The sequence below is a fragment of the Micrasema longulum genome, unplaced genomic scaffold (assembly GCF_059751315.1).
Source record: "Micrasema longulum isolate JH-2025_06_02 unplaced genomic scaffold, ASM5975131v1 h1tg001928l, whole genome shotgun sequence".
Classification (NCBI taxonomy): Eukaryota; Metazoa; Arthropoda; class Insecta; order Trichoptera; family Brachycentridae; genus Micrasema; species Micrasema longulum.
The window spans coordinates 62,540-88,406 of NW_028279102.1; the positions used below are offsets into that span (position 1 = coordinate 62,540).

Consider the following 25,867-nt stretch of genomic DNA (forward strand, 5'->3'; position numbering starts at 1 on the left):
CCGAATATCCAGCGTCCAGATACCAATTATCCGGCGGTCGGATACCAATTTCCGGCGGTCGGATACCAATTTCCGGTGGACAGATACCGAAATTAACGAAATGCAACAGACAGAACCCCGATCCGTCAGAGCGTAGCTGAGGTTTTTCTCTGAAGCTAGAAAAGCGCAGTCGTTTACTGCCAACAAATACTTAAAATTTTGTATTTATTCATCGCAATTAACCCCAAGTATTTAATTATTAAAAATAAATTTGTGATTAAAATTACGCCTTGTTTACCTTCAGTATCTGGTATCTGGCCATGCTGTAACAAATATACGGCCAGATACTCCATTCTAAAAAAAGGCAGGATACTCATTTCATCTCTAATTATAACATTAATACCAATTCTTTTAAAACAGCTTAAATAAATATAGACAAATTTCGTGTAAGCGTATGTTAATTCTTTAATCTGTACAATCAGTGAAAAAGATACCGTAACAATTTTCATAATTTAGTATTTATAGCTAATTTTGCGAACAACAATGTATTTTTTAACACATTTTTAACATTGTGTTCGCGAATTCAATTCAACGCCTACAAAATTAAAATCAATACAAAATATATTTACATCCCACAAAATAATTATTAACAGTAAACAATAAGATGCTTATATTCTATTTTATTTTTAGTGGCTAAAATTTTTTGTCAATTCGCGGATTACGCGATAAAATTTATTTTTTAGAACGACGTTTAAGACCAACAACTATCCGTAAAGCTGTTTCACATAAATTATTGCTTTGTACAAAGTGGTTTTCATAATATCAAATTTCACCATAAATATAACTGTGCCTTGATGAAGAAAATCAGTGGGTCTTTTGTGTTTTTAACGGACAGAGTCAAAAAAATATATTATTATAATCACTAGGCTATTTTAAACACGATGTCATTGGTTTGCCTAATATGCAAGAGGTCTCGGGTTCAACTCCCGATACGATCGCCAATAAAGAAGTTCAGTGGTTTAAAAAAAAAAAATAGCTTTATGTACAATATTTGAGTTTGTCCAAATGTTCGTAGACAAAAGACTGGATTTCACCCCCTCGGGAGTCATTAAGATAACAAATTACAACACGGATGGAGAATACCTTAAATAAGGGAATATCGAAGTCTAGGCATACAACAAATTCTTGAAAGTGGTCATGTGAAAAGTCGGAATAATCGACGTGCGTGCATGAGAAGATGTATGAATGTGAAGGAAGCAAAGGAAGTGTGCCAGGACAGAGTGGTGTGGCGTTCTATCCTCTCTGCCTACCCCCCTGGGGAAATGGCGTGATGGTTAGTTAGTTAGTTAGTTAGGCATTTACAGGGCTTATGACCTGTCATTGGCTGGTTTAAGTGGCCACTTTACACGCTGTGTAACATTCACCATTTTGCCTATGTTTGAACATCCATATTTCTTCAATTCTTCCATTTGTTGATTTTAGTGAAGTTAAAGAGCTGAAACCTTTATTGTTGCGAAGAGATTCATCTGACTGAATTATTTCACATACGAACATTTGGACAAACTCAAAATATTGTTGATAATATCCAATTGTTTGGGCTCCCCTATAGCTTGGCGCATTATTACTCTGAGATCACAACACTCTGTCACTTGATGATTTAGAAGAACTTGTGAAGTCTTTTAGAGTGGTAAAATTTTATTAAAATCAATTTTATTAATTTTTTCATACGTTTAGAGAAATTTATCCGTACAATAAAATGCTCTAATTTTAAGCGCGTGTAAGAAAACATAGCTTATATCCAATTTCCCTAGGCACTGAACTCCCCCATTGTAAATCATTTAAGTTTGTTAGTCAAAATTGTTGATTATTGATTGATAGTCAAAATAATTTATTATAGAAATAAAATGGCAGAGATACCCACAAATTTACGATAACCAGTGACCGCTTTCATCGGTTTCAGGACATCGAATCGGCAGTCATAGCCTCAATGATATATTAATGTATTCAAACGCAGTATCTTATTTCTATAATAAATTATTAAAATAACATTATATAAACTCTTGTATTTACCCCGCAACACTTTGTAAATAGGTCCTTCAGTCAAAAATAATTCAATTCAATTACTATATAATTTTGGATTCTCTATCCTGACTATTTTTGTATAAATACAGTGAATTTTATATATAATAAAGATAACAGTCTCGATAATGTCGCGAAAGCGGTGAAACTGGTCACTGGTTATCACTTGTCCTTTATTTCTATAGTAGATTAATTGATATTACAATATTGCAGTGTTTACGATCGTTTCAATTCAAACATTGCTACATGCAATTGATTATACCTATATAATGGTTTTGCATTAAATATTGTCAAATTGATTTTACAATGGTTTCATTACAACACTGTGGTTTTCTATTAAATATTGTCATAGGCAATTGATTTTACGGTGGTTTTATTTAAACATTCCCACAAGTATTATTACACAATGTTTTCACATTAAATATTGCCATAAGCAATTGAGATTACGGCAGTTTTTTCAAAAGTTGCCAGAAGTAATATTACAATATTTATTACACAATGGTTTCATATTAAATATTGCAAAGTGCGATTGATTTTACAATGGTTTCATTACAATACTGTGGTTTTATATTAAATACAGCCACGGGCAATTGATTTTATGGTGGGTTTATTCAAACATTGCCACAAGTATTATTACACAATGTTTTCACATTAAATATTGCCACAAGCGATTGAGTTCACAGATTTTTCAAAGTTTGCCAGAAGTAATATTACAATATTTCAAAGTGCGATTGATTTTACAATTGTTTCAATTCAAACATAGCTACGTGCAATCGCTTATACCTATATAATGGTTTTGCATTAAATATTGTCACATTGATTTTGCAATGGTTTCATTACAAAACTGTGGTTTTATATTAAATATCGCCCATGGGCAATTGATTTTACTGTGGTTTTATTTAAACATTCCCACAAGTAATATTACAATATTTATTACACAGTGTTAAATGTTGCAAAAATCTATTGATTTTATAAGTTTCAATTAAAACATTGCTACGTGCAATCGAATATACCTATATAATGGTTTTGCATTAAATATTGTCAAATTGATTTTACAATGGTTTTATTACAATACTGTGGTTTTTTTATTAAATATCGCCCATGGGCAATTGATTTTACTGTGGTTTTATTTAAACATTGCCACAAGTAATATTACAATGTTTATTACGCAATGGTTTCATATAAAATATTACCACGTGCAATTAAGATTTATATTAGTGAGCCATGATTAATATATTAAGTATTTCTGTAATAAAAATTACCTTTGAAGCGACATTAAGAATACAATTTGGGAGTTTTCAAATAATAAATTGACAGTACATAATAATAAACAACTCTGCAACAGTAACTATGAAAAAAAAAAAATGAAAAAAGAGATTTAAAAATTGACAAACGGCGATTAATTATTTTACACAATAAATATTTACATAAAACAAAATACAAAAATTAATTATAAAATGCGTAATTGTTACAATAAAATTCATTAAAAAGTCAAATAGAATGAAAATGTAAAATAATATTAATATTAAGTAGACGCATCTGATTTCTACAAAAATATACGAATATACACTAAGGAGTACAAAATTACGCTAAAATATACCAAATACTTTCTCATGATACGTAAAAAAAATGAAAGAAATGCGTAAACAATAATTTTTTCTAGAGTATTCGTGAATATTCATGACAAATGCTCGCCGGCGGCGCGCGCTCGCAATCACTCGAAGAGAATTTATCTTCAACTATTCCCTTGAATAAGCGCTTTGAAGGAGATTGTTTGTAAGAAAATTATTCATCGTACTTTTTGATTTGAGGAAAACTGAAAAAACTATTTTCATTCATTATTTATGTTCAAAGCATTAACTTTGAGGTCAAAAAATTTAATTAATGTTGGTAAATATAAGTATATAACCCACGTGCTGACTTTTTATGTCTATCGGTTTCAAAACGTATTCGTCTCTTCGTCAGGACACTTTCTACACCAACATGCAAATAATAAAAAAGGCCTTAAATTAAACAACATGTAAGTAATTCACATTAAAAAAGCTGCAAAAAATATTATTCCCATAGTAAATAATCAAATAACTTTTCAATATAGCCCGTTTTTTTTTATTAAAAAATTAACGAATCGTGTAACGTTCAACCTCTTAGCCGCTCCCCTTCCGAACACCCACCCCAACACATTTTGCAACAAATCGCTAAATATTATTAACCTAATTATACTGTCGGCCTAGTGGTGCAGTGGTCAGCGCGTTTGCCTGCCACGCAAGAAGTCTCGGGTTCGATTCCCAACATGATTGATGTAAAATATTTATTTAAAAGAGTTATTTCACACTAGAATACTTCATAGTCCCTGGACTGGTACCTGAAGCGCATGACTGATCATCTTACATTCATGCGACAAAAATAATCAAGATACACTGCGATTGGTGTACCAATGCAGTGCCCTATGCACCATTGGGTGCGGAAAGGTAATGATGATGATGAATTATAGTGCATGTTCGGACATGGTGGTGTTTTCAACCCCTTTAACTCCGCATGTAGTTTATGTATTTTTTCGTAAATACTAATTTCAACCAACCATGCGCTCAGTAGCTGCAAGACTTGTTGTAATCTAACTTATATTTTTATAAATTTGTTTTTTATTTCGTTTTTTAAAATATCTCTAAAACTCTAAACTTCATTGTCAAATAAAAAAAATATATAAATAGGGGCTAGATTTCTTACTGTCCATGTGCTCTGTAGCTGCAAGACGTGCTGGGATATTTATTTACTGTACAGCGTCCTTGAGGCGACTTTCACAAAAATGGCGCTATATAAATTATCCAAACATATATATATAATGTATACCACGGTGACGGTGAAGCTGAAAGTGTATTTTAGTATTTGCATGTTGGTGTAGTGAGTGTCCTGACGAAGAGACGGGTACGTCTCGAAACCGGTAGACATAAAAAGTCAGCAAACACTATTTACTAACATTAATTGATTTTCATTCATGTTACATGTAAATAAATGCTACTAGAGGTTCGAACAGACAGTTCGATGCTGTCAAGCAAAGCGGTACGTCTGATCGCAATGATAGTCTGTTAGAGAATGTGGTGGAATGTAGATGACATTTTATGTCATCTACAATGCGCTTGTAACGTGTACATTTATGGTACTCTATTGGCTATCGGAGAAACCGAGTGAACAGACCATTTGCATTTATGTTATGTCCATTTGAATATTTTCCTATACCACCGAGGGTCCGGCCGGCCCTTGGCCAGGTCAGCAGAGCAGGTCCTCGAGCGCGTCGAGCTCGGCGGGCGCGAGTGGCGCGGCGAGCGCGGCCAGGTGCGCCGGGGGCAGGGGGCGCGCGGGGCGCGCGGGCGCGTGCGTGGCGGCGGGCGCGCGCAGCGCCTGGCGCGCCGCCGAGCGCAGCAGCGCGCCCCACGCGGGCGGCGCCGGCCGCGGCAGCGCCCCGGCGCGCTCCATCAGCGCCACCAGCAGCGACAGCCCCAGCTGGAAGGAGACGCACCTTAAGACACGTTCACCATCTTGCCTATATCTTTTTGTATCCATTTTTCTCTAAGATACTCTGCAATCGGCGTAAAAATGCAGTGCCTTACACATCATTTAGTACAGAAAGGGAATGATGATGAAAAAAATAGTCAAAGCATTGAAGATAGTAAAAAAAAAAAAACAATGCATTGAAGGCAGGTAGGTAAAAAAAAAGGCATTGAAGGCAGGTAGGTAAAAAAAGGCATTGAAAATAGGTTTAAAAACGGCAATAAACGCAGGTAAAAAAGCAATGAAGGTAGGCAAAAAGGGCAATGAAGGGAGGTAATAAAAAAAATAGTGGATTGTAAAGTTTGTGGTTTTTTAGAGTGAGTCAGAGACAGAGGCTAGAACTTGGTTCATTTTTGAGAATTGTTTTTTTTTATTTTTATTTATTTTGTTTATTCAGAAAAACAACAGCAATACAAAAAAATATATACAACATTATAAAAAAACATAAAATAAAGCCAAATAAGTTTTCCAGATAAATACAATCATAAAAATCCAGTTCAGTTAGATATTAATATATGTAGAAGTGCATGTGTGTGAGGGTGGGTTTATGAACTTTTTATTTCTGTAGTCCAATAGCATACCTGCGTGGTGAGGAGAAAGTGCATGAGCCCCCTCTGCATGGCGGGCGTGCCGGCGCGGGGGGCGGAGCTCTCCTCAGTGAGGACAGTGCACAGGTCCGACACGGGGGCCCATCCCTCCGTACCATTCAGGTAACTGCAAAAAAATGTATTAAAGTATGCGTCGCGGGTCGGATTCGAGACGTGAGGTTCGGAGCGCGGTGCGGTACCTGGAGAAGTGGTCCAGCAGGGGGGCGAGGCAGGGGGCGTCCCTGCGGCAGGCCAGGGGCAGGCAGCGCAGCAGGCGCGGCCACAGGCGCCCGAGGGCCGTGCGCCAGCGCTCCACGGGGGTGGTGCACGCCAGTATCCTCGACACCAGCAACTGCGCAACACAAACAAATACTGAATCGAAGAATGGCTACCTATAATGACAGTTTTGGTGACATCGACATATTACACTGTAAATTCTCGATTATGAACGCTATCGTCATCTGTATATATCGAGACGGTATACTTAACTTCTATACTATCTCTATCTACCTCGGTATGTTCTACCTACTTGTCATATCCACATCATATGATCGAAACTAGCCAATGGAACGACCACAAACAATTACTCCACGTTCCTTACGTCATTAACATTTAAAATAGTTCTCATTTTTATTTTAAATAGGCTTCTGTGATAGAAAGTGCCCACTTCAAAGCGATTATAAACTCCAATTAATCCCAATTAAAGTAAAAAATGCTCGCTTGAACGTGAATTTTGTATGACTTTTGGAAATCACCTAGACGGTACGCTTACCGATCGTCTGTATGTATCCACCGATCGACGCCTCGATACATACACTCGGAAAGATAGTAAAACAGATGGAAAAATATAATAACTATATTATTTTTTTAGTATTAACTTTCTAACGCATAGATACTCTGATTCGTTAATAGGACGGAACCTAGCGACATTATTTTCACATCTAGGCGTTCGTTTTATTAAAGTGGCAGTTATTTCGGAATTTAATTTGACTTCAAAACTTAAGTATTTCTCTCATATTTAAGCTTTTAAGAAAAAAATTGCCAGCCTCAAAACGATTAAAAAATTTAATAAATCATAATTGAAGGAAAAATTGCTCTGTGGAACAAAATTTTTGACACTTTTAATGCGTAGATAAACGTATCGAGGTTCTAGACCCGTCGGTATAAAACGATGTACTTCCATCAAAACTTGATGGTGGGGGTATTGGTACTATACCTTTGTAGTCGGTCGGGAGACTTTTATCTTCAACTATGATGTCATACTGAAGCTATGTCATTTTAGAGTATAAATATGTGTACCGTGACGTACGCTTCCCCTTGTTTCATATCGATGTACCTACCCAAAACTTGAAGGTGGGGGGTTGTAGTATATCTTTTTAATCGCTAGAGGAAATTTATCTTCAACTAAACCGTCAAAGTGAAGGTATGACGTCTTTATCTTCCCATCATAATCGAGGCACTGGTACGGGCACCTTGGAAAATAGTTTTAGTAGTTAGGAACACGAATCTCTTCGCAACAATAAAGAATCAACAGATGGAAGAATTGAAGAAATATGGATGTTTGAACACAGGCAAAATGGTGAATGTTACACAGTGCGTAAAGTGGCCACTTACACCAGCCTAAAGTAAATGCCTAGACTTCCGTATTCCCTTCTCGAAAATGTTTTCCCTCTCTTCATTCCTTACCTTTCCCTTGCGGACGGTGAGGAAGGACGCGAGGCGGTCCTCGTGCAGCAGCTTGGCCAGCAGCACGGCCAGCAGCTCCGCCCGGTTGGGGGCGGGGGCGAGCGGGGGCGCCGGAGTCCCCTCCCCCGCGCCCTCCGGCTTCTCCTCGCCCTGCAGCAGGCGCTGCTTCTCCTCCCGCTCCTGCTCGTGGGAAAACAAAATTGTAGGTGTCTTTTCCAAAACTGACTACACTCAAACTCGGTTACTACGAGGAAGATGGGACTGACTCAATTTGCTCGTTATTGAAATTATAATAAACGCTTAGAAACATAGGCACTACTTTCTGAATTTAAAACGCAGATACAGTAAAAGCCGACAGAACCGAAGGGCATGTATGACAAGATATATGAATGTGGAAGAAGCTAGGAATGTATGCCAGGATAGATGTGTGTGGCGGTCCATTCTCTCTGCCTACCCCTACGGGAAATGGCATGATGGTAGTAGAATTAGTAGAGTAGTAAAACCCCCTTTTTACGTTTTTCAAAGAAGCAGTAAAAAAAGTGTTGAATGTTCTTCATCTCTGTTGTAATATGTTAATATAAACAGCTCCCTAGGGAGTTGAATCCAGTCCTTGTCTACAAAAATTTGGACAAACTCAAAATATTGTTAATAACATTATTATTTTTTTAATAATATTATTTATGTATTTTATTTGTATTTTTAATCTTGAAACAGGGCGCACACAAACATGTTCTAATGTGAGCTCGAATAATAACTAAAACAACAAAACAAAACAAACCATCACGCCGTTTCTCCGTAAGGGTAGGCAGAGAGGATAGAACGCCACAACACTCTATCTTTGCATACAGATCTCGCTTCCTCTACATTCATACATCTTCTCATGCACGCGCGCCGATTATTCCGACTTTTGACATGTCCATCTTTAAGTATTTGTTGGATTTGGTCATGCCATGTCTTTCTCGGTCTTCCTCTATTTCTGCATCCATCAACATTCGCATTGTAAATATTCTTAGCCGTTCTCTCGCTGTCCATTCGTTCTACGTGTCCAAACCAGCGCAGAGCTCCTTTCTTGATTTTGTCGATAATGCTTGTCTCAGCCTTACATAATGTACGGATCTCAACATTTGTGCGTCTATCGTACATAGTTTTACCGCACATTCGCCTGAGAGATCGCATTTCGACAGCATTCAGCCTACTTTCATCACTGTTTTTCCAAGTCCATACTTCGCTCCCTTACATCAGGGATCGGACCAGGACTCCGTTGTGAACTGCCAATTTTGCCTCTTGTGACAAGCATTTATTTGCCAAGGATATTCGAATAATAACAATGTACATATATTTCCTTATTAAGCAATTTAACTCATATTTCTTAACCTACCATGCGGATTCCACTGCGGATTGTCCGAAAAATACTGTAATTCATGATTAGCGTTTATATTATGAACTAGCCAGGGGTACGGGATCCACCTACCTTCAGCACCAGGGCGTTGGCGATGGCCAGCGGCTCCGACAGGTCCTCCACCAGCAGCAGGTGGCGGTACAGGGCCTCGATGGCCAGCAGGGTCTGGCGGCCCTGGCGGGGGGGACCCCCGGCGGCGGGGCCCCCCGAGGACTCGGAGACCACCTCCATGTCCATGATCTTCCGCGGCGCCGTCACCGAGCCACACTGGAGACACAATTCACCATTACTGATATGTCAATGATGTTTTGAGTAAAAGGTAGCGAAAAACATTAAGCTGTTATTTGCCAAAACAGCTAGGAAAAAAAAAAAAAAAAAAAACAGTTAAACAGTAATATTTATTTTCGGAAAAAGCTGTAACAGTCTCATGAGAAAATTAAACTGTTACTGTGAAGAAAACTTAACGAATGTGTCAAATAAAACAGTTTAAAAAAAAAACATTTTTAAAGTGCCCACAATGAAATTTATTTTATTCATTTATTTATTTAATTTTACAATACGCCCAAGGGGCATTTACAAAAAATATACAGTTAAGTACAAACATAGTGCGTAAAAATTTAAAAGATAAACAATGCTTTTTTGTATACATTTAGAAACAATAAGAAGCATACTGCCATGCAAAATTAAAAGTGAAACTTTACATAGTAAAAAGAAAAAAATAATTTTATATGGATATAATAAAAGTAATTGAATTAAAAAGCAAATTGTAAATAACTTGTAAAGAATTCAAACAAAAAAATAAATACATTTTCATATACTTATAAGTATAAAAAAAATGGTATCAACAAATTATTGTTAAAAACAAATAATGAAAATTAGTTAACAGTAAGTAACTATAATTGAAATACTGGTTAAATTGTTTCTTAAATAACTTTTTTGAAATCTGTTCCAGCAGTTGCTTGTACCAGATTTTTGGCCCACGCTGCTATTTATTCATTATATTTACGGCCTAAGGCAATTACAACAGTTACATGAAGAAACATAAATGCAAGAAACTGAACAAAAATAACATAAAACTATTTAGCAAAGACAAACAAGGGCAAAACAATAATTGTATACAATATATTCATAAAAACGAGCTAAACCATGCCAATCCAACTTCATCCCACACTGTTTAGTCGCGAAGAGATCTACGAAAAGCCGGAAGATCTATCCCAAAGAATTCCAAGTCGTGTGATGAATTGACTAATCTACACATTCTGGACATTGGGGCATAAAAACCAAAGTTGCTCTTAGAAGATTTTATAAATAGCAGATTTTAACTTCTGGTGACACGGTTGGGAACATGAAAAGAAATTGATTGCAACAGAGATGGGACATCACTTACAGCATTAAATATTTTGAAAATGCATATAAGGTCCATCTCAGTTCTACGTCTCTCTCCAATGAAGACAGATTAAGAGATTGCTGTTTCAAAATAGGAATTATTACCCCTTTGTAATCCGAGCAACCATGCCACTTTTCTTAGAAAACGGTGTTGGACAGACTATAAACAGTTATTTAACAGTTCCACAAAACAGTTAAAATTGAAACAGTAACTTCATTAAAATAACCGAAACGCCTATCTTTATTTTGAGTATGTCCAAATCATTGTAGACAGGCTAGATTTCACTCCCCATGGAGCGATTAAGATTTAACTTAAAAATAGCCAGGTCGATGTGACGTGGCTAGTGTCGCAGACTCATGAATCGGGGGTCCGAGGTTCACACCCCGCTCTACCACAACTTGGTTTCCATTTTCTAATAGTGAGTTATTTACAACTCGTTGAAAATGACCCCCAAAATTGAAATATTTGGGTACATCATAAGGACACAATTAAAAGCGTCTCCATCTCTGTTGTAATATGTTAATTTTTATAGCTCCCTAAGGGGTGAAAGTCTTTATCTTAAAACATTTGGACAAACTCAAAATATTGTCAAACTGGTCCAAGGAGAATAAAAATTAAAAATGTTTTCTGGCGTTGCCTAGTAGGTGAAATAATTCAGCCAAATGAGTCTCACTCACATCGATAAAGGCTCAGCTCTTTTACTTCACAAAAGTCAACGGACAGAAGGGATGAGGAAATATGGATGTTTAAACATAGGCAGAATGGTGAATGTTGCACGCGCCAATGACCGGTCATAAGCCCAGTAAATGAACGCCCAGACATCGATGAAACGGAACCTCGAAATGGGTTCGAGTAACGCTACTGTACCTGCAGTTTCCCTAGAGAGTTTTCAAACTGCGTGGGCACGTAGTGACGCGGGCCCTCGGAACTCGCGCACGCGTTGTCTGCCCCACTGCGCGGAGTGTTGCGTCTCTCCCGCTTGCCTTCCCCGGAATTCGCTGGAACAAAACAAAATTTTCAAATCTTGTACGGGAATGCGAAAATTGGGAACATGAAGTATGAAGTCAGAAAAAGCCAGCTAAACACATTCTAAAATGACAGAGATCCTAATAACTATCCATTCAATAGGTGCGTACATTTTCATGGTCACTGTTATCAATATGTATCTTTTTTTTGGGGTTTTCCCGTGTCAAGATTCAGATTTGTTCCGAAGTTTCAGCTACCATTGCAGGAGCCATCTTCAGAGTAAACGGTGTGTGATTTACACACATGTGACATGACACACGAGAATCCACTCATTTTATTTATTCAAGAATTAACTCATTTTCTGATTTGAGAATCCACTCATTTTCTGATTCGAGAACTGACTCATTTTCTGATCCCAGAATCCATTCATTACCGATTTGAGAATGCACTCATTTTCTGATTTGAGAATCCCTCAAGATTTTCTTATTTAAGTATTTAATCATTTTCTGATTTGAGAATCCACTAATTTTCTGATCCCAGAATCTTTTTATTACCGATTTGAGAATCCACTCATTTTCTGATTAGAGAACTGACTCATTTTCTGATTTGAGAACTGACTCATTTTCTGATCCCAGAATCCATTCATTTTCTGATTTGAGAATCCACTCAATATCTGATTCAACTGATGAGTGTTATGTGACAAAAACAAAAAGCAGAAATATCTATGGTTTAAGTTTTGAACACCAGTACAATTGTTGTTAAAATAACACCTTCATCAGCTCTCAAAATCGGCTTCCTGCTCCTTTTTGATTGTGTAGTCAGCTTTACGTGTGAAAAGGCTGTACATAAAATCGTCATTTTTCAGTACATTTAAAAAAAAATGCGACATAACGCCCCCATCCCACTCGTGTCTCCAATTCAAGAATCCATTAAGATTTTCTGATTCAAGTATTCAATTGTTTTGAGAATCAACACATTTTATAATTCGAGAATCGACTTATTTTCTGATTCGAGAACCAACTCATTTTTGGATTCAGAATCAGCATGCCTTCAGCGCAACATGTTTTTGAGCGCAATGCCTATTGTGACGCCCATAGACATATTTTTTCATTTTTAAATCCTTGTAATATGTCCATTGCTGCTAGTAAAAAATAATATAATGAATTACCGTTGTATCTTTCATATATGTTGTTGAGGTTCTGTTGGCTAAAGGGGTGGTTCTGCTGGTTGGCCTTGTGGGCTTCCTTCATCTCTTGCTGCTTCTCTTTCTTGGCTTGTCTATCCAGGAACACCTGCAAGGCATGTCGATTCATTGAAATTTACATCCCCAAGAAAGATTGCATGAATTCATTTATTAAACACCGAGTTGGACCCAGCAGCAAAAGCACAAAGGTCATTGATAAGAAGCATCCGCCTTACAGATATCATAGTGATATTAATTAAAGGAATAAGCAGTGCTTGATATCAAACAGCAACATTTTACCAAAGGTAGTGGTGGTCTCTCACACTAACAGAGATACACGCCCGTTAATTTCTTTTCACTATGAGACTCGCAGTTCTCAGACATGATGATGATGAGTGAATGAGTAAGAAAACTGTAGGGAAGTGGAGGAAAAGGGGAAATTAAAAAGTATGTATTATCAAAATGTAAGGGTTTTGCATACCGTGCAGTAGTGATCATTCATGTGGGCATTGCCCTATGCACCACTGGATGCAGATAGGGACATGATGATAATGATGTGTGCATGAATAAGAAAACAGTAGGGGAGTGGAGGAAACGGGTAAATGAAAAAAGTATATTATCAAAACGTAAGGGGTTTGCATACCGTGTAGTAGTAATCGTCCATGTAGGGTGTCCCGGTATTAAGCTGCATCAACTGGATGTTGAGTAGCCATTGTTTCTCCCTCTGCGACATTAGCCCGCCGTATTGGTCCCCGTCGCCTCTCCTCTGCGCCGACTGTACACACAAACAGTGTTGTAAAGCACAAACAAAATCGCCCACTGGGCACGCGCTCACCCGCCCCGCGAGCCTTTTAAAATCTAAAACTGAAATGTGGTCCCGTGGCTGCATCGCAAACTCACGGCTCAGAGGTCCGAGATTCATAACATGATTACAACTTGTTCAAAATGGCCCTCAAAATTTAAATATTTCATTAATCATAAGAAAATATTTTTGTTTAAACCAACTGGTGCAAGAAGAATATAAATAGAAAAATATTTTCAGGCGCCACTAGTATGTAGGCAAAATAATTCGGTCTAATGAATCTCACCCACATCAATAAAGGTTTCAGCACTAACTTTACAAAAATCAACAGATGGAAGAATTCAAGAAATATGGATGTTTAAAGATAGGCAAAGGGCAGATAAACATTATACATATAAGTACAAGTGTAATTATTACAATGGAATTTCATCAAGAATTTAGTGACCGACCGAAGTTTCGGTTTTGGTCAGGTTCGGCTAATAAAACAAGTTTCGGCTAATAAAACAAGTTTCGTCTAGTAAAACAAGGTTCGGCTAATAAAACAAGTTTCAACTAATAAAACAAGTTTCGGCTAATAAAACAAGTTTCGGCTAATAAAACAAGTTTCGGCTATAGCACAAGTTTTGGCTAATAAAACCATTTTCGGTCGCGGTTTCGGTTCCGGCCAAAAATTAGCCGAAACTTCGGCTCAGCCGAAACCAGCAGTCGGAATGTGTTCTTGTATTGCCATTGTATAACAAAAAAGGCTCGGCTGGAAATCTTGTTTCGGTCGGTCACTACAAGAATTGTAAATAAATTATATAAACCAAAGAAAATTATGAATGTTACGCAGTGTGTAGTGGCCACAAAAAAAAAAAAAAAAGCCCAGTAACTGCCCAGATTTCCATATTTCCTCTTCTAAAATGTTCTCCGTTTTTCAAGGGCCACGCTTTGCTGTTTCATAAAGCCTTGGATTTGCCGAGTGCGAGTTTGAACCCGGGACCTCGAGACGGCGACATTACCACGGAACCGCGACCCAGTTTTAAAAATAAGTTTTACCTACCTGATTGTTCCCCATAAACTCGTCCAAGGTCTTCGTCCGTCTGAACTTTTGAAGGCTTAAAAGCGGATGCGTTTCTTGTATAATTTGCATAACTTCTTCCTGGGAGAACACCCTTTCGGTACCGTTCACCTTTTTCGGTTGGTTATTGGCTTGAACATTGTTGTGATGCTTGAACCCAGCGGGCTGCGATTGGTTACTCCGCAAGTTCATCTGGTTTTGCAGCATGATGGCGGGATGCTGTTGGGAAGGCGCCATGTTATTCGGCAGCTTGTTCATCATCGGTTGGTTCATGTTCTCCATCTGCTGATTCATGTTCCCCATCGGTTGGTTCATATTACCCATCGGCTGATTCATGCCCCCCATCGGTTGGTTCATGTTCCCCATTTGGTGGTTCATATTCGCCATCGGTTGGTTCATGTTCCCCATTTGGTGGTTCATATTCACCATCGGTTGGTTCATGTTACCCATCGGTTGGTTCATATTCCCCATAGGCGGGTTCATATTCGTCATCGGTTGATTCATGTTCCCCATTTGGTGGTTCATGTTCCCCATTTGATGGTTCATGTTCATGTGGTGGATGTTGTTTTGCTGCTGCTGCTGCTCTATGGCTTGCAGGTTTGTCATGGTGTGCGGAGGTCTTTGTAGCAATCCCGGAGGCATTTTGTTAGGCGGCAATTGCTGGAACATTCCAAAATATATCATTAGCATTTAATAAAAATATATCACAATAGAGATAATATCGTAGTCTTATAATATTTGAATACAACAAAAGGGCCGTTTACATATGACCAGTACGATTTATTATAATAAAATAAATATAACGGTATATTCGTGCCAGAGTGTTTCAATACTTTCTCGGGTGTCCCGCAAGGCTCTAATCTGGGTCCATTGTTGTTTTCTATTTTCATTAATAATATTAATGTTTATTTTGTAGAACGCCATATTTAAACTTATAATATAACTTTAACATATTACAACAGAGATGAAGAACATTTTAAAGAAGGCAATAAAGAAATCTAGGCATCTACAGGGCTTATGACCTGTCATTGGCTGGTTTAAGTTGCCACTTTACACACTGTGTAACATTCACCATTCTGCCTATATTTGAACATCTATATTACTTCAATTCTTTCATCTGTTGATGTTTGTGAAGTTAAAGGATCTGGGCGTTAGATTTGCGAGCACCCTGACATTTCACGATGGCATAGGGCATCAGTGTTAAATCATTGAAGATGTTAATGTTAACTAATTATTTGAAAAATAGCACTCTTTGAAGAATACAGATTACCTATAATGACAGTTTTATTGACATCGACATATCACATTGTAAATACCATATTTTTATCAGATCTGTTAAAGACATTTTTAATTTATCTCCTGCTTGACTTTTAATTTTATCTTTCAATTTTGACTTTTTAATTTTAATTCTTAATTTTAACTTTTAATTTTAACTTTTAATTTAAACTTTTAACTTTAATTTAAACTTTTAATTTTAATTTGAACTTTTAACTTGAATTTAAATTTAAACTTATAATTTTATTTTAACTTTTTATTTAAACCTTTAACTTTAATTTAAATTTAATCTTTTAATTTTAACTTTTACTTTTGATTTTAATTTTAACTTTTGATTTCAACTCTTAATTTATACTTATTTATATGTACATATACTACCTGCATCTAATAAATTATTGTTAGTTGTGAATTTTTACAAAGAAATTTAAACGTTCATGGAAGCAGAGAGAGAGGGAGCTATACAATGTCTTCTCCCTCTTATGTACTTTTTATTTAATATTCATATTTTTACTTTTTTAGAATTAAATTATTTTCCCCTCTCCTACTGCATTCATAATAAATTAGTGGGAAATCTGTAAATAGTCTTACTTTTTTTAATTGTTCTTTTGTACGTTGTTTTATATAAAGACTGTATGATTTCCTTAATAAATAGATAAATGTTATGATTCTTTCTGCATTATGCCAGGGTTTTCGAAAATGCCCGCGCACTGAGAACTCTTCACAACTCCTCGGTGCGAAGTAGACTCGAGAGTGGCTCGATGATTTGGGGGCCACATGAACTGAAGTGCTCTCTTATGATACTTTACCTACAACATAATTTCTTATCCCGCAAAATCAACAACTCTATCAAATAATTCCACCAAATAAATCGCCACCCCAAAGTGGCCGCTTCGAAACAAATGAATATGTGTATATGAGTGTCCTTACATTGAAATTCCCAAAGGGGTGCATCGGGGGCGGGGGCCCCGCCAGGAAGGGGGGCCGGTGGCCCATCATGGGGGGAGGCATCATGTTTGTAGGAAATCGGTTCTGCAACAATACAAAAAAACAACCCTTTTTAATCATTGAAATTCATCATCCATTACATCCCCGTACAGCAGTGAACTGGTTTTATTAACAATGTTTGAGTATGTCCAAATGCTTGCAGACTGGCTGGACTTCCTCCCTAGGGAGTTATTCATATTTAAATTTATTTCAACAGAGAGAAAAAACATTTTTGAGTATCTCACCAGCTCATTTACTTCACTAAAGTCAACAGATGGAAGAGTTGAGGAAATGTGGATGTTCAAACATGAGCAGAATGGTGAATGTTACACAGTGAGTAAAGTGGCCACTTAAACCAGCCAATGACAGGTCATGAGATCTGTAAATCCCTAGACTTCCATATTCCCTTTTCAAAAATGTTTTCCCTCTCTGTTGAAATAAATTTAAATATGAATAACTCCCTAGGGAGGAAATCCAGCCAGTCTGCAAGCATTTGGACATACTCAACATTGTTGAATTAACTACCCGGTAAAAGAAGAAGTATAAAAATTGGAAAATTGTTTTCAGGCGTTGCCTAGTAGGTGATTTGGTTCAGCTCTTTTACTTCACAAAAGTCAACAGATGGAAGAGTTGAGGAAATGTGGATGTTCAAACATGGGCAGAATGGTGAATGTTACGAAGTGTGTAAAGTGGCCACTTAAACCAGCCGACGACAGGTCATAAGCCCTGTAAATACCTAGACTTCCATATCCCTTCTCAAAAATGTTTTCCCTCTCTGTTGAAATAAATTTAAATATGGTTTTATTAACCCCGTCCTCCCGGCGATGTGTAGCCAGTACGCATTGAATCTAATCGAAAACATTTCAGCAATCTCTATAGCTGTGTAGAATATGACCGGACGTTCCTAATAATTCCGTCACGAGTAATGAAATAAATATACCTGAAAAAAGGGCATCAACATGGGCATGTTGGCGTGCTGCTGCTGCTGCATCGGCGGGTGCTGCATCATGGGCGGCTGCTGGCCGGGCGGCGGGCCGTGCTGGCCGGGCGGCGGGCCGTGCTGGCCGGGCGGCGGCTTGTGCTGCCCGGGCGGCGGCTTGTGCTGCCCGGGCGGCGGCTTGTGCTGGCCGGGCGACAGCTTCTGCTGCGCGTGCTGCAGCTTCTGCAGCTGCGGCGGCACCAGCATGCTCTGCTGCTGCCTCATCATGTTCCTCTCCAGCTCCTCCACGGACAGGGCGTTCTTCATCCATGCCGGCGTGGGAGGGGCCTGTGAAGAAAGATTGTTTATGAATACGGTACCTCGATTGCACATCTCGGTCCTTGTATGCAGGAAGACAAGATGGTCGGTCTCACGCTTCTGATTCAGTCCAGGGGGTCGTCAGTCCAACGTCGTTAATAATTAGGTTTATTTTAGTTTTTTTAGTTTTAAAGCTGATTTTATATATTAATGTTGATTTATGTGTCAAGCATTGTATTAAAAAAAATAATTAACACGCCAGATACGAATGATTTTTGGTGTGTCAATATAAATAACTCCTTTGAAGTTACTACAAAGTTATGTCGTCACTTTTTCTGACAAATGTAATTCTAATCAAGCTATATTTTAAGAACTATAAGTACCCTAATATAAATAGAAAATAACATGTTCAAACACAATGACGTTATACAAGAGTTAAATAATCTGCATTTGATTTTGACCGCGTATAGACTCGAGTTCCAGACAACACGCAGTGTGTTAAAAGTTGCTCCGGCAATTCCTACAATTATTATTGATTCCTACAATTATTATTGCGCCCTTGAGGTGATTTTCACAAAAATGGCGCTATATAAATTATCCAAACATTATTATTATTATCACCCTCGCACAGAAACAGTAATAAATACCTGCGCTAGGTTGGGTAGAGCCGAGGGCTGCGTGGGACAGGGGCTGGTCGCCTCCGAGGAATACTCGTCATACTCCTCCAGCACCAGGTGAGACAGGAAGGCTTCTAAACAGAGTAAGGGGCCATTTTACAATCATTAAAATAACATAACACTGTGAAATTTTGTAAAAAGATCATTCAATAACAAATAACAGATGATTTAAAAAAGCCTTTCCATTTCCTGAGCAATAGGGTTGTTGATTGTCGGAATAAGCTGCCACAAGAACTGATCTCAATGTGTAGTCTCAATGGGCTCAAAAATGGACTAGATTTGTTTGGGAAAAGTTAAAATGCGCCAACAACAAAATTTTGTTTAAATAGATTTAAGCATATCAGTTTTAAGCTGCTCGCTTAAAATGAATATAATAATATTATTCAAAATGCTTTGAGCATGTTCAAACGTTTGAAGACAGGCTGGATTCTACTCCCAGGGAGTTATAAAGATCTAAATTTTTTATTGCAACAGCCAAAGAAAACATTTTTGAGGAGGGAAAAGGATTTTACATTTTGGATTTTAGTTCTCACCACTCGGGCTATTGAGGTTGACTCGTGGTCGGCGCAGTTGTGCCCCTACCTTCCGACTTTGCCTGTGACTGTTTGGGAGGGCGGCTTCTCACTTACGCCGGGAAACCGGACTGCGGCAGACGCGGGTGATGAACCAGCACACATGGTGGTAACGCTTGTTGCTTTTGAAATGTTCTTTTACAATAATAACGTACTAACAGAACTGAACTAGGCTGAAAATAGACCAACACTTAACCCATCTAAAACGGAACGACTATGGATGGCTTCAGCCAGACGGCACTACCCGATGTAAGGAGTACCGCTTTACCCACCGTTAAACTACTGGAAGTCTTCTATCATTCTGACCTCTCTCTTGACGCTCAAATTAGTAGAACGATAAGTTCATGCTTCTTTCTACCAGCTGAGACAGATTAAATGCATACGCAAAAATTTGCCGGTTGATGCCGCCCGTCAATTATTAAATACGTTTGTAGTGTCAAGAGTCGATTATTGTAATGGTATCTACGCAGGTCTACCAATGAACAAAATGACTCGCCTACAGTCTGTATTGAATGCTGCAGCGAGACTTATTTACGGAATCTCTAAGTTCAGTCATATCACTCCACTGCGGGAATTACACTGGCTACGTTTTCCACAGAGGGTGGAATACAGACTCTGTTGGCTTATGTTTAAGTCACTGCACAACTCTGCTCCGGAATATCTAAGGGAACTATGCACTCCAGATGAACTAGCTGACAGGCGTCTCACGGTTAGATCAGCTACGTCTACGCCGAGAGGAAAAGTTATTATACCTCTACGCAAACGCGCATTTGCGATCGCAGGCCCTATGGCATGGAATGCTCTCCCAGCAGAGATGCGAGGCTGTGAAAGTGAAGTGATGTTTCGGAAAAAACTTAAAACCCACTTGTTCTCTAAATCATTTGAATAAATCCGTAGCATGTGACAACAAAATAAATTGTTTTAATTAAATTACAAATTTAAAAGCTTCAATTAAATGTATTTATCTATAGAATACCGGTGTAAAGCGGCCTTGCGGTATTATATTACGAAAATGGCGCTATATAAGTTATCCATAATAATAATAATGCAGGTGAAATACATACCCAAATCCGATTGATGTTTGTCACTTTCAGTGAGCATAGACAATTCTTCATGCTGCTGTTCCCAGTCTCCTTCTTCGCCTGAAAAATAAAAGTGTTATCATTATTTTCAAAACAGCATTTCCAGTTTGTCCTAATTTTTGTAGAGGACTGGATTTCACCAATCCACTTACTAGGCAACGCCTGAAAACAATTCTCCAATTTGTATGCTTCTTCTTTTACCACTTAGTTGATTTGACAATGTTTTCAATTGATTTTATTTAATTTCAATTTTTTCAATTTTATTTATTTATTCATATGTATGTACATTACAAAATGGAATATCTTAATTCATACATATGGAAATAATTCAAATAATTAGGTAAAATTAGGTATATATTTTTAAAAAACACATTAGTATACATAATATCCAAAGAATAATATGCATTATTGACAGAATCAAGAAAGGGGTGCTGCGTTGGTTTGGACATGTAGAGCGAATGGACAGCGAAAGAACGGCTAAAAGGATCTACGATGCAAATGTTGATGGATGCAGAAAACGAGGAAGACCGAGAAAGACATGGCACGATCGAGTCCATCAAATACTTGAAGATGGACATGTCAAAAGTAGGAATAATCGGCGTGCGTGCATAAGATGTATGAATGTAGAGGAAGCGAGGTCTGTATGCCAAGATAGAGTGTTATGGCGTTCTATCCTCTCTGCCTACCCCTACGGGGAAACGGCGTGATGGTTTGTTGTTGTTGTTGTTGTAATATGTTAAAAAAGTAAGAGAATCTTGTAACGAAAAACTATCTCAGAGACGTGAAAAATGACAATGTTCAAAGTGATATTGTTCAACATAGAGATAGCCCTTCCAACAGGCACAACCATTGGCAGGTCGGTCCTGTATATTGGAATGTGAAACAGTCTATGCTGACGCTGCCTAAGGTAATTATCCGGAACATAAAAGCTAATGCTCCGCATAATTTCAGGGTTGTCAATAATACCGCGCAACAATCGAAAGAAGTGCGTTGTTAAATACACATTCCTTCTAGTCTTCAGACTGCTGTAACCGAGCATACCCTGGAGGAACTCGGTGGGATAAAGCCATGGATAATATCCGCACTCCCTCGTGTAGAGAAACCGAAGAAATTTCTTCTGAACCTTCTCCACCATAAGAGAGTACTTCAACTCACAAATGTCCAAATGTCAATATCATGTCCAAATGTTTGCAGACAGACTGCATTCCCTTCCTAGGGAGTCATTCAGATCTAGGTTCAGCCGGATGAATCTCACCCGCATGATAAAGGTTTCAGCTCTTTTACTTCACAAAAGTCGACAGATGGAAGAGTTGAGGAAATGTGGATGTTTAAACATGCAGTCTCGTTAGCAGCACTGTTTTTGACAACCTGTCAAAGTTTGACGGCCATCGGATGTTCAGTATTCTGTCAGCGTCTGTTTGAGTGAGACGGAAAATTGTTGTTTGGCGATTTTTACAATGGATAAAAAATTGGAATTAACTTCACTAAAATCAACAGTTGGAAGAATTGAAGGAGTATAGATGTTCAGACATAGGCAGAATTGAATGTTACGCAGAGTGTAAAGTGGCCACTTAAAGACAGGTCATAAGCCATGTAAATGCCTAGACTTCCATATTTTCTTCTCAAAAATGTTTCCCTCTCTGTTGCAACAAATTTAGATCTGAATAACTAACTAGGGAGGAAATCAGCCTGTCTGCAAACATTTGGACATACTCAAAACATTGTTGAAGAAAATATAGATACGTAAAGTCAGCAGAAAATAAAGAAATAACAAAGGAAAATCAAACAAGAAATTTTAACATAGGTACGCAGCTAATTAACAGTAAATAAAGAGTTTTAATTTAAAAAGTATTGAAATAACAGAGGCCATGTATATCCAAGTCAAATACACATTCCCTCTGGTCTCTTAAACTGTTGTAGCCGAGTGTACCCTGGAGAAACTCGGTCGGGTAGAGCCGAGGATAATACCCGCACTCCATCTCATACTCTATCACGTAGGATATCTCAGAAACTTCTTTTAGATTTTGTCTATCATAACAGCCTCCAAATCGTCGAGCCACTCTCGAGTCTACTTCGCACCGAGGAGTTGTAAAGAGTTCTCAGTACGCGGGTATTTTCGAAAACCCCGGCAGCACACAGAACAAATCCTAACATCTTCAATGCATTACCACTGATTGTCTCTATGTATTCATGAAATGTCAGGGTGCTCACAAATCTAACGCCCAGATCCTTAACATTCTATGTTCGTAGCAGATTCTGGTCAATCATTTTGTAGCGATAAAATAGAGTTCAAATAAAATTAAAATATTATCTGTAATTATAAACGTGTCATCTTTTGTTTAATATAACACGACGTTACAGCGCGGTCTTAGAGGGATTTTTTAGCACAGTCTTCGAGGAGTTGAAATGCGCACAATTTGAGGTTATGTACGCAACAAATAAACGTCGTATTTTGATGGGAATTTGATTATGTATTTACCTGATCCGCCAAAAGTCTCGTCATTGAGCGCATCGTACTCGTCTTCGGAGCCTTCCCTTCCTCCACCGTCGTCCCTTTCACTTACATTCTGCAAAAAGCGTAAAGAAATAATAGAACCAAACCTCTCGAGGAAAGCGTGAAAACACACGGTAGCCGCGAGCATTTTACTGATGTTCCAACGGCACGATCCGAACACAACGTTTATACAAGTAATGCGAAGGGAATCGGGTGAAAACTTGGGGTTTTACCACCCCGCAAGATAAAAACATTTCAACCGATTTTTCAAAAACAACGAACACCAAACACTGCTCAAAACTCCTCCATTTAAACGACAAAATAACTTTTTAAAGTGACGTAAATTCGTCGATCCGTTTGCAAACAAGTCAGTGTGGTCGCGCGTGCGGCGTCTGGAGCTTTTCGTGATTATTTATTGTCAAAATGGCATGGTCGTTATTTTCTAGCACGGCAGAATTCGCGGCCGTTGACACCTGAAATTGTACAAATGCGCCGAAAATTGTGCAAAATCCGACGGATTGAGCAAACTCACCGATAAAGACGTGTCGAAACCGAAAAAAGAATCTGCCATTTGATATTCTCTGAATTTCTAAATAAAATTGACATGACTCGTCATGCCAGGAGCCAGGACATATGTTACAATGGCGGACATCAGCTTAGTTCGAATTTTTACCGCTGCTGAACAATTTATCAATGGCTAATTTTTATTCAAATCTTGCCACACGAAATTGACCCTTTAGCTAAGAAATCGTAGGGAATTTCTAACTATTTTTGAATAAGCTATATTTTTAAGGGTTCACTGGAATGCTTACACTCTCAAAAAAACATTAGATTAAGTATCTACTCAGTTTGACAGATGAAAAGGGGTAAATTTCAAAATGAACAATGTCATCCCGGGTTCCAGGGTTTATTTACATATTTACCTATCAAAATTATAATACTGACGACATCAATTATTCAACAATAAACTTTGTACTTTATAAATTTTTTCACTCTTCAGGCTGGTTCAGACTACGAGACTTTGGAATGATTTATTATAATATGTGAAAAAACAACCTTTCAACCATGTTCAGGTCAAAGGCTTCAAACTGCAATTCTGGAAAAGGCATTTATTATTTCAAATTAATTAAATATGTCTTATGCACATTCCAGAAAAAGAATTTTAGTCAATAGACAGTTCAAATCCTTCTGCTATTGGTATGTTTTTTTGGGTGATACCGTATGTGTTGAATTTGTTCCGACGTTTCAGCTATCATTGCAGGAGCCATCTTCAGGGTAAACTGAGTGTTTGTTTAGTTACCAATTATTTGTACCGAGTCGCCGTCGGCAGTAGGCACATTTCTATTAATTTTTGTAGTATGTAGTGTTGGGAACCATGTTGAGTTTAATTTAAGCCCGTCGTCTTTGTTTATGTTATTTGGATGTCCGTGTATTTCAATTGCCTCTATTATTATTCGTAATTACTAGGTTTATGTCAAATATTCGGTTCGAAGGTGAAAAAATGTCCGGTGTCTATAAAGTGTTCCGTTATTGCAGATTTGTCAGGGTGCCCAAGTTTACACGCTCTTTTGTGTTCCTTTTATGTTTTTATTTGCTGTGCGACCTGTTTATCATATGTACCCTTTATCACGTCAGAACAAATCCAACACACACGGTATCATCCAAAAAAGAAATATATTGATAACAGTGACCTTGAAAACCTTCGCACATATTCTTCCGCTATTGGTTTAAAATACATTTAAAATAATGAAACAGCTTTTTCTTGTGTTTTCTAGAAACATCTTACATAATGTGTCTACCTTTCTTTAAACCTTGCGTAGTTCATATGAAGACAGGACAATATTATCATGTCTTAGCTACAGACCTATTGTCCTAGCGGGAAATTTGGAGGACAGGACAACGGACTAAGACGGACCACGTTGCAATGTATCTATTTTCGTTCATGTTTAAAAAAATCTGTAGCTTTACTGAACACATAAGAAAAATATTTTAATGTTTCTCCTCTGCATTAGTAAAATTTGGGATGGATTACCCTCGACGATTTTCTTTTTTTTCACCACAACAGGCCAGGAGGCCCAATTACAGCAAAGATCACCCAGGCTTGAGAAAATTCACATTTAATTGTCTTATTTCCAGAAATCAAACCCGGAACCTTCCGCGCATGGGTCGAGCATCTTGAACACCACACCACGGAGGCCGCTGTTATTATTAGTCAGTTATTATATTTATTGTACATTATTATTGGAAAAAATGGTTTAGCAACAATAAAATCACCAAGTAGATTATACAAAAGATTTATTTCACACTGAATTATAGTTCTTTTCAATATTTTTTTCTATTGGTTGGCTTTTATCAATAAATTTTATTTGTTTTAATAACATTTTTACCGTATCAAACTTCCAATTGACCAATTTAGTACAATTTCTTATCAAGTTGAAACAATACCATTATGTTTTTGAAACTGTGTTTTCTGATTTTTTTACTGAGAGGTAAATAAAATATATTTGAATATTTTGTTTTCCTAAAAGGTGATGTCATATTTTTTATTTAAGAAGGCCAAGAGAGCAATTTATTTATAAATTATTTGCATATAAGGGTAGGCAGAGATAATGGACCGCCACATATGTCTATCCTGGCATACATACATTTTGTCATACACGCCTTTCAGTTCTGTCTGCTTTTGACATGACCAGACTTAAGATTTTGGTTTATCTGATCATGCCACGTCTTCCTTCGTCGTCCTCGTCTCACATTACCGTTAATTTTCGCTATATTGACTTGTTTTACCATTCTTTCGTCGTCTATTCGTTCTACATGACCAAACCATCTCAGAGACCCTTTCTTAATCTTATCAATTATACTTGACTCAGAT

General features: G+C 37.7%; 1 protein-coding gene and 1 long non-coding RNA gene across 2 annotated transcripts; one reads left to right on the plus strand and one right to left on the minus strand.

Moving 5' to 3' along the window:
* Positions 1–710: 710 nt before the first annotated feature.
* Positions 711–1,816, plus strand: LOC148273515 (uncharacterized). The gene is made up of 2 exons (XR_015824556.1): positions 711–1,149; positions 1,334–1,816. It is a non-coding gene; the product is annotated as an uncharacterized LOC148273515 (long non-coding RNA).
* Positions 1,817–5,322: 3,506 nt separating this feature from the next.
* Positions 5,323–23,658, minus strand: LOC148273516 (uncharacterized). Its single transcript, XM_088238609.1, has 15 exons — positions 23,528–23,658; positions 22,981–23,068; positions 20,484–20,561; positions 18,818–18,921; positions 17,874–18,200; positions 16,877–16,978; positions 14,657–15,334; positions 13,456–13,587; positions 12,798–12,921; positions 11,531–11,661; positions 9,349–9,543; positions 7,878–8,057; positions 6,392–6,543; positions 6,186–6,318; positions 5,323–5,556 (listed from the first exon to the last, which is right to left on the minus strand). The coding sequence occupies exons 1-15, from the start codon at positions 23,564–23,566 to the stop codon at positions 5,323–5,325; spliced, it is 2,697 nt and encodes an 898-aa protein (XP_088094735.1). The 5' UTR covers positions 23,567–23,658.
* Between the last annotated feature and the right edge of the window lie 2,209 nt (positions 23,659–25,867).

Excerpts from the sequence above, each read along its gene's own strand:
- LOC148273516 (XM_088238609.1), bottom strand. The coding sequence starts at position 23,566 with ATGGCAGATTCTTTTTTCGGTTTCGACACGTCTTTATCG. Across the intron at positions 16,979-17,873 it reads TGTTGATGCCCTTTTTTCAG|AACCGATTTCCTACAAACAT; the intron begins GTATATTTATTT and ends GTATTGTTGCAG. Across the intron at positions 15,335-16,876 it reads ACCCCTTTGGGAATTTCAAT|CAATTGCCGCCTAACAAAAT; the intron begins GTAAGGACACTC and ends GGAATGTTCCAG.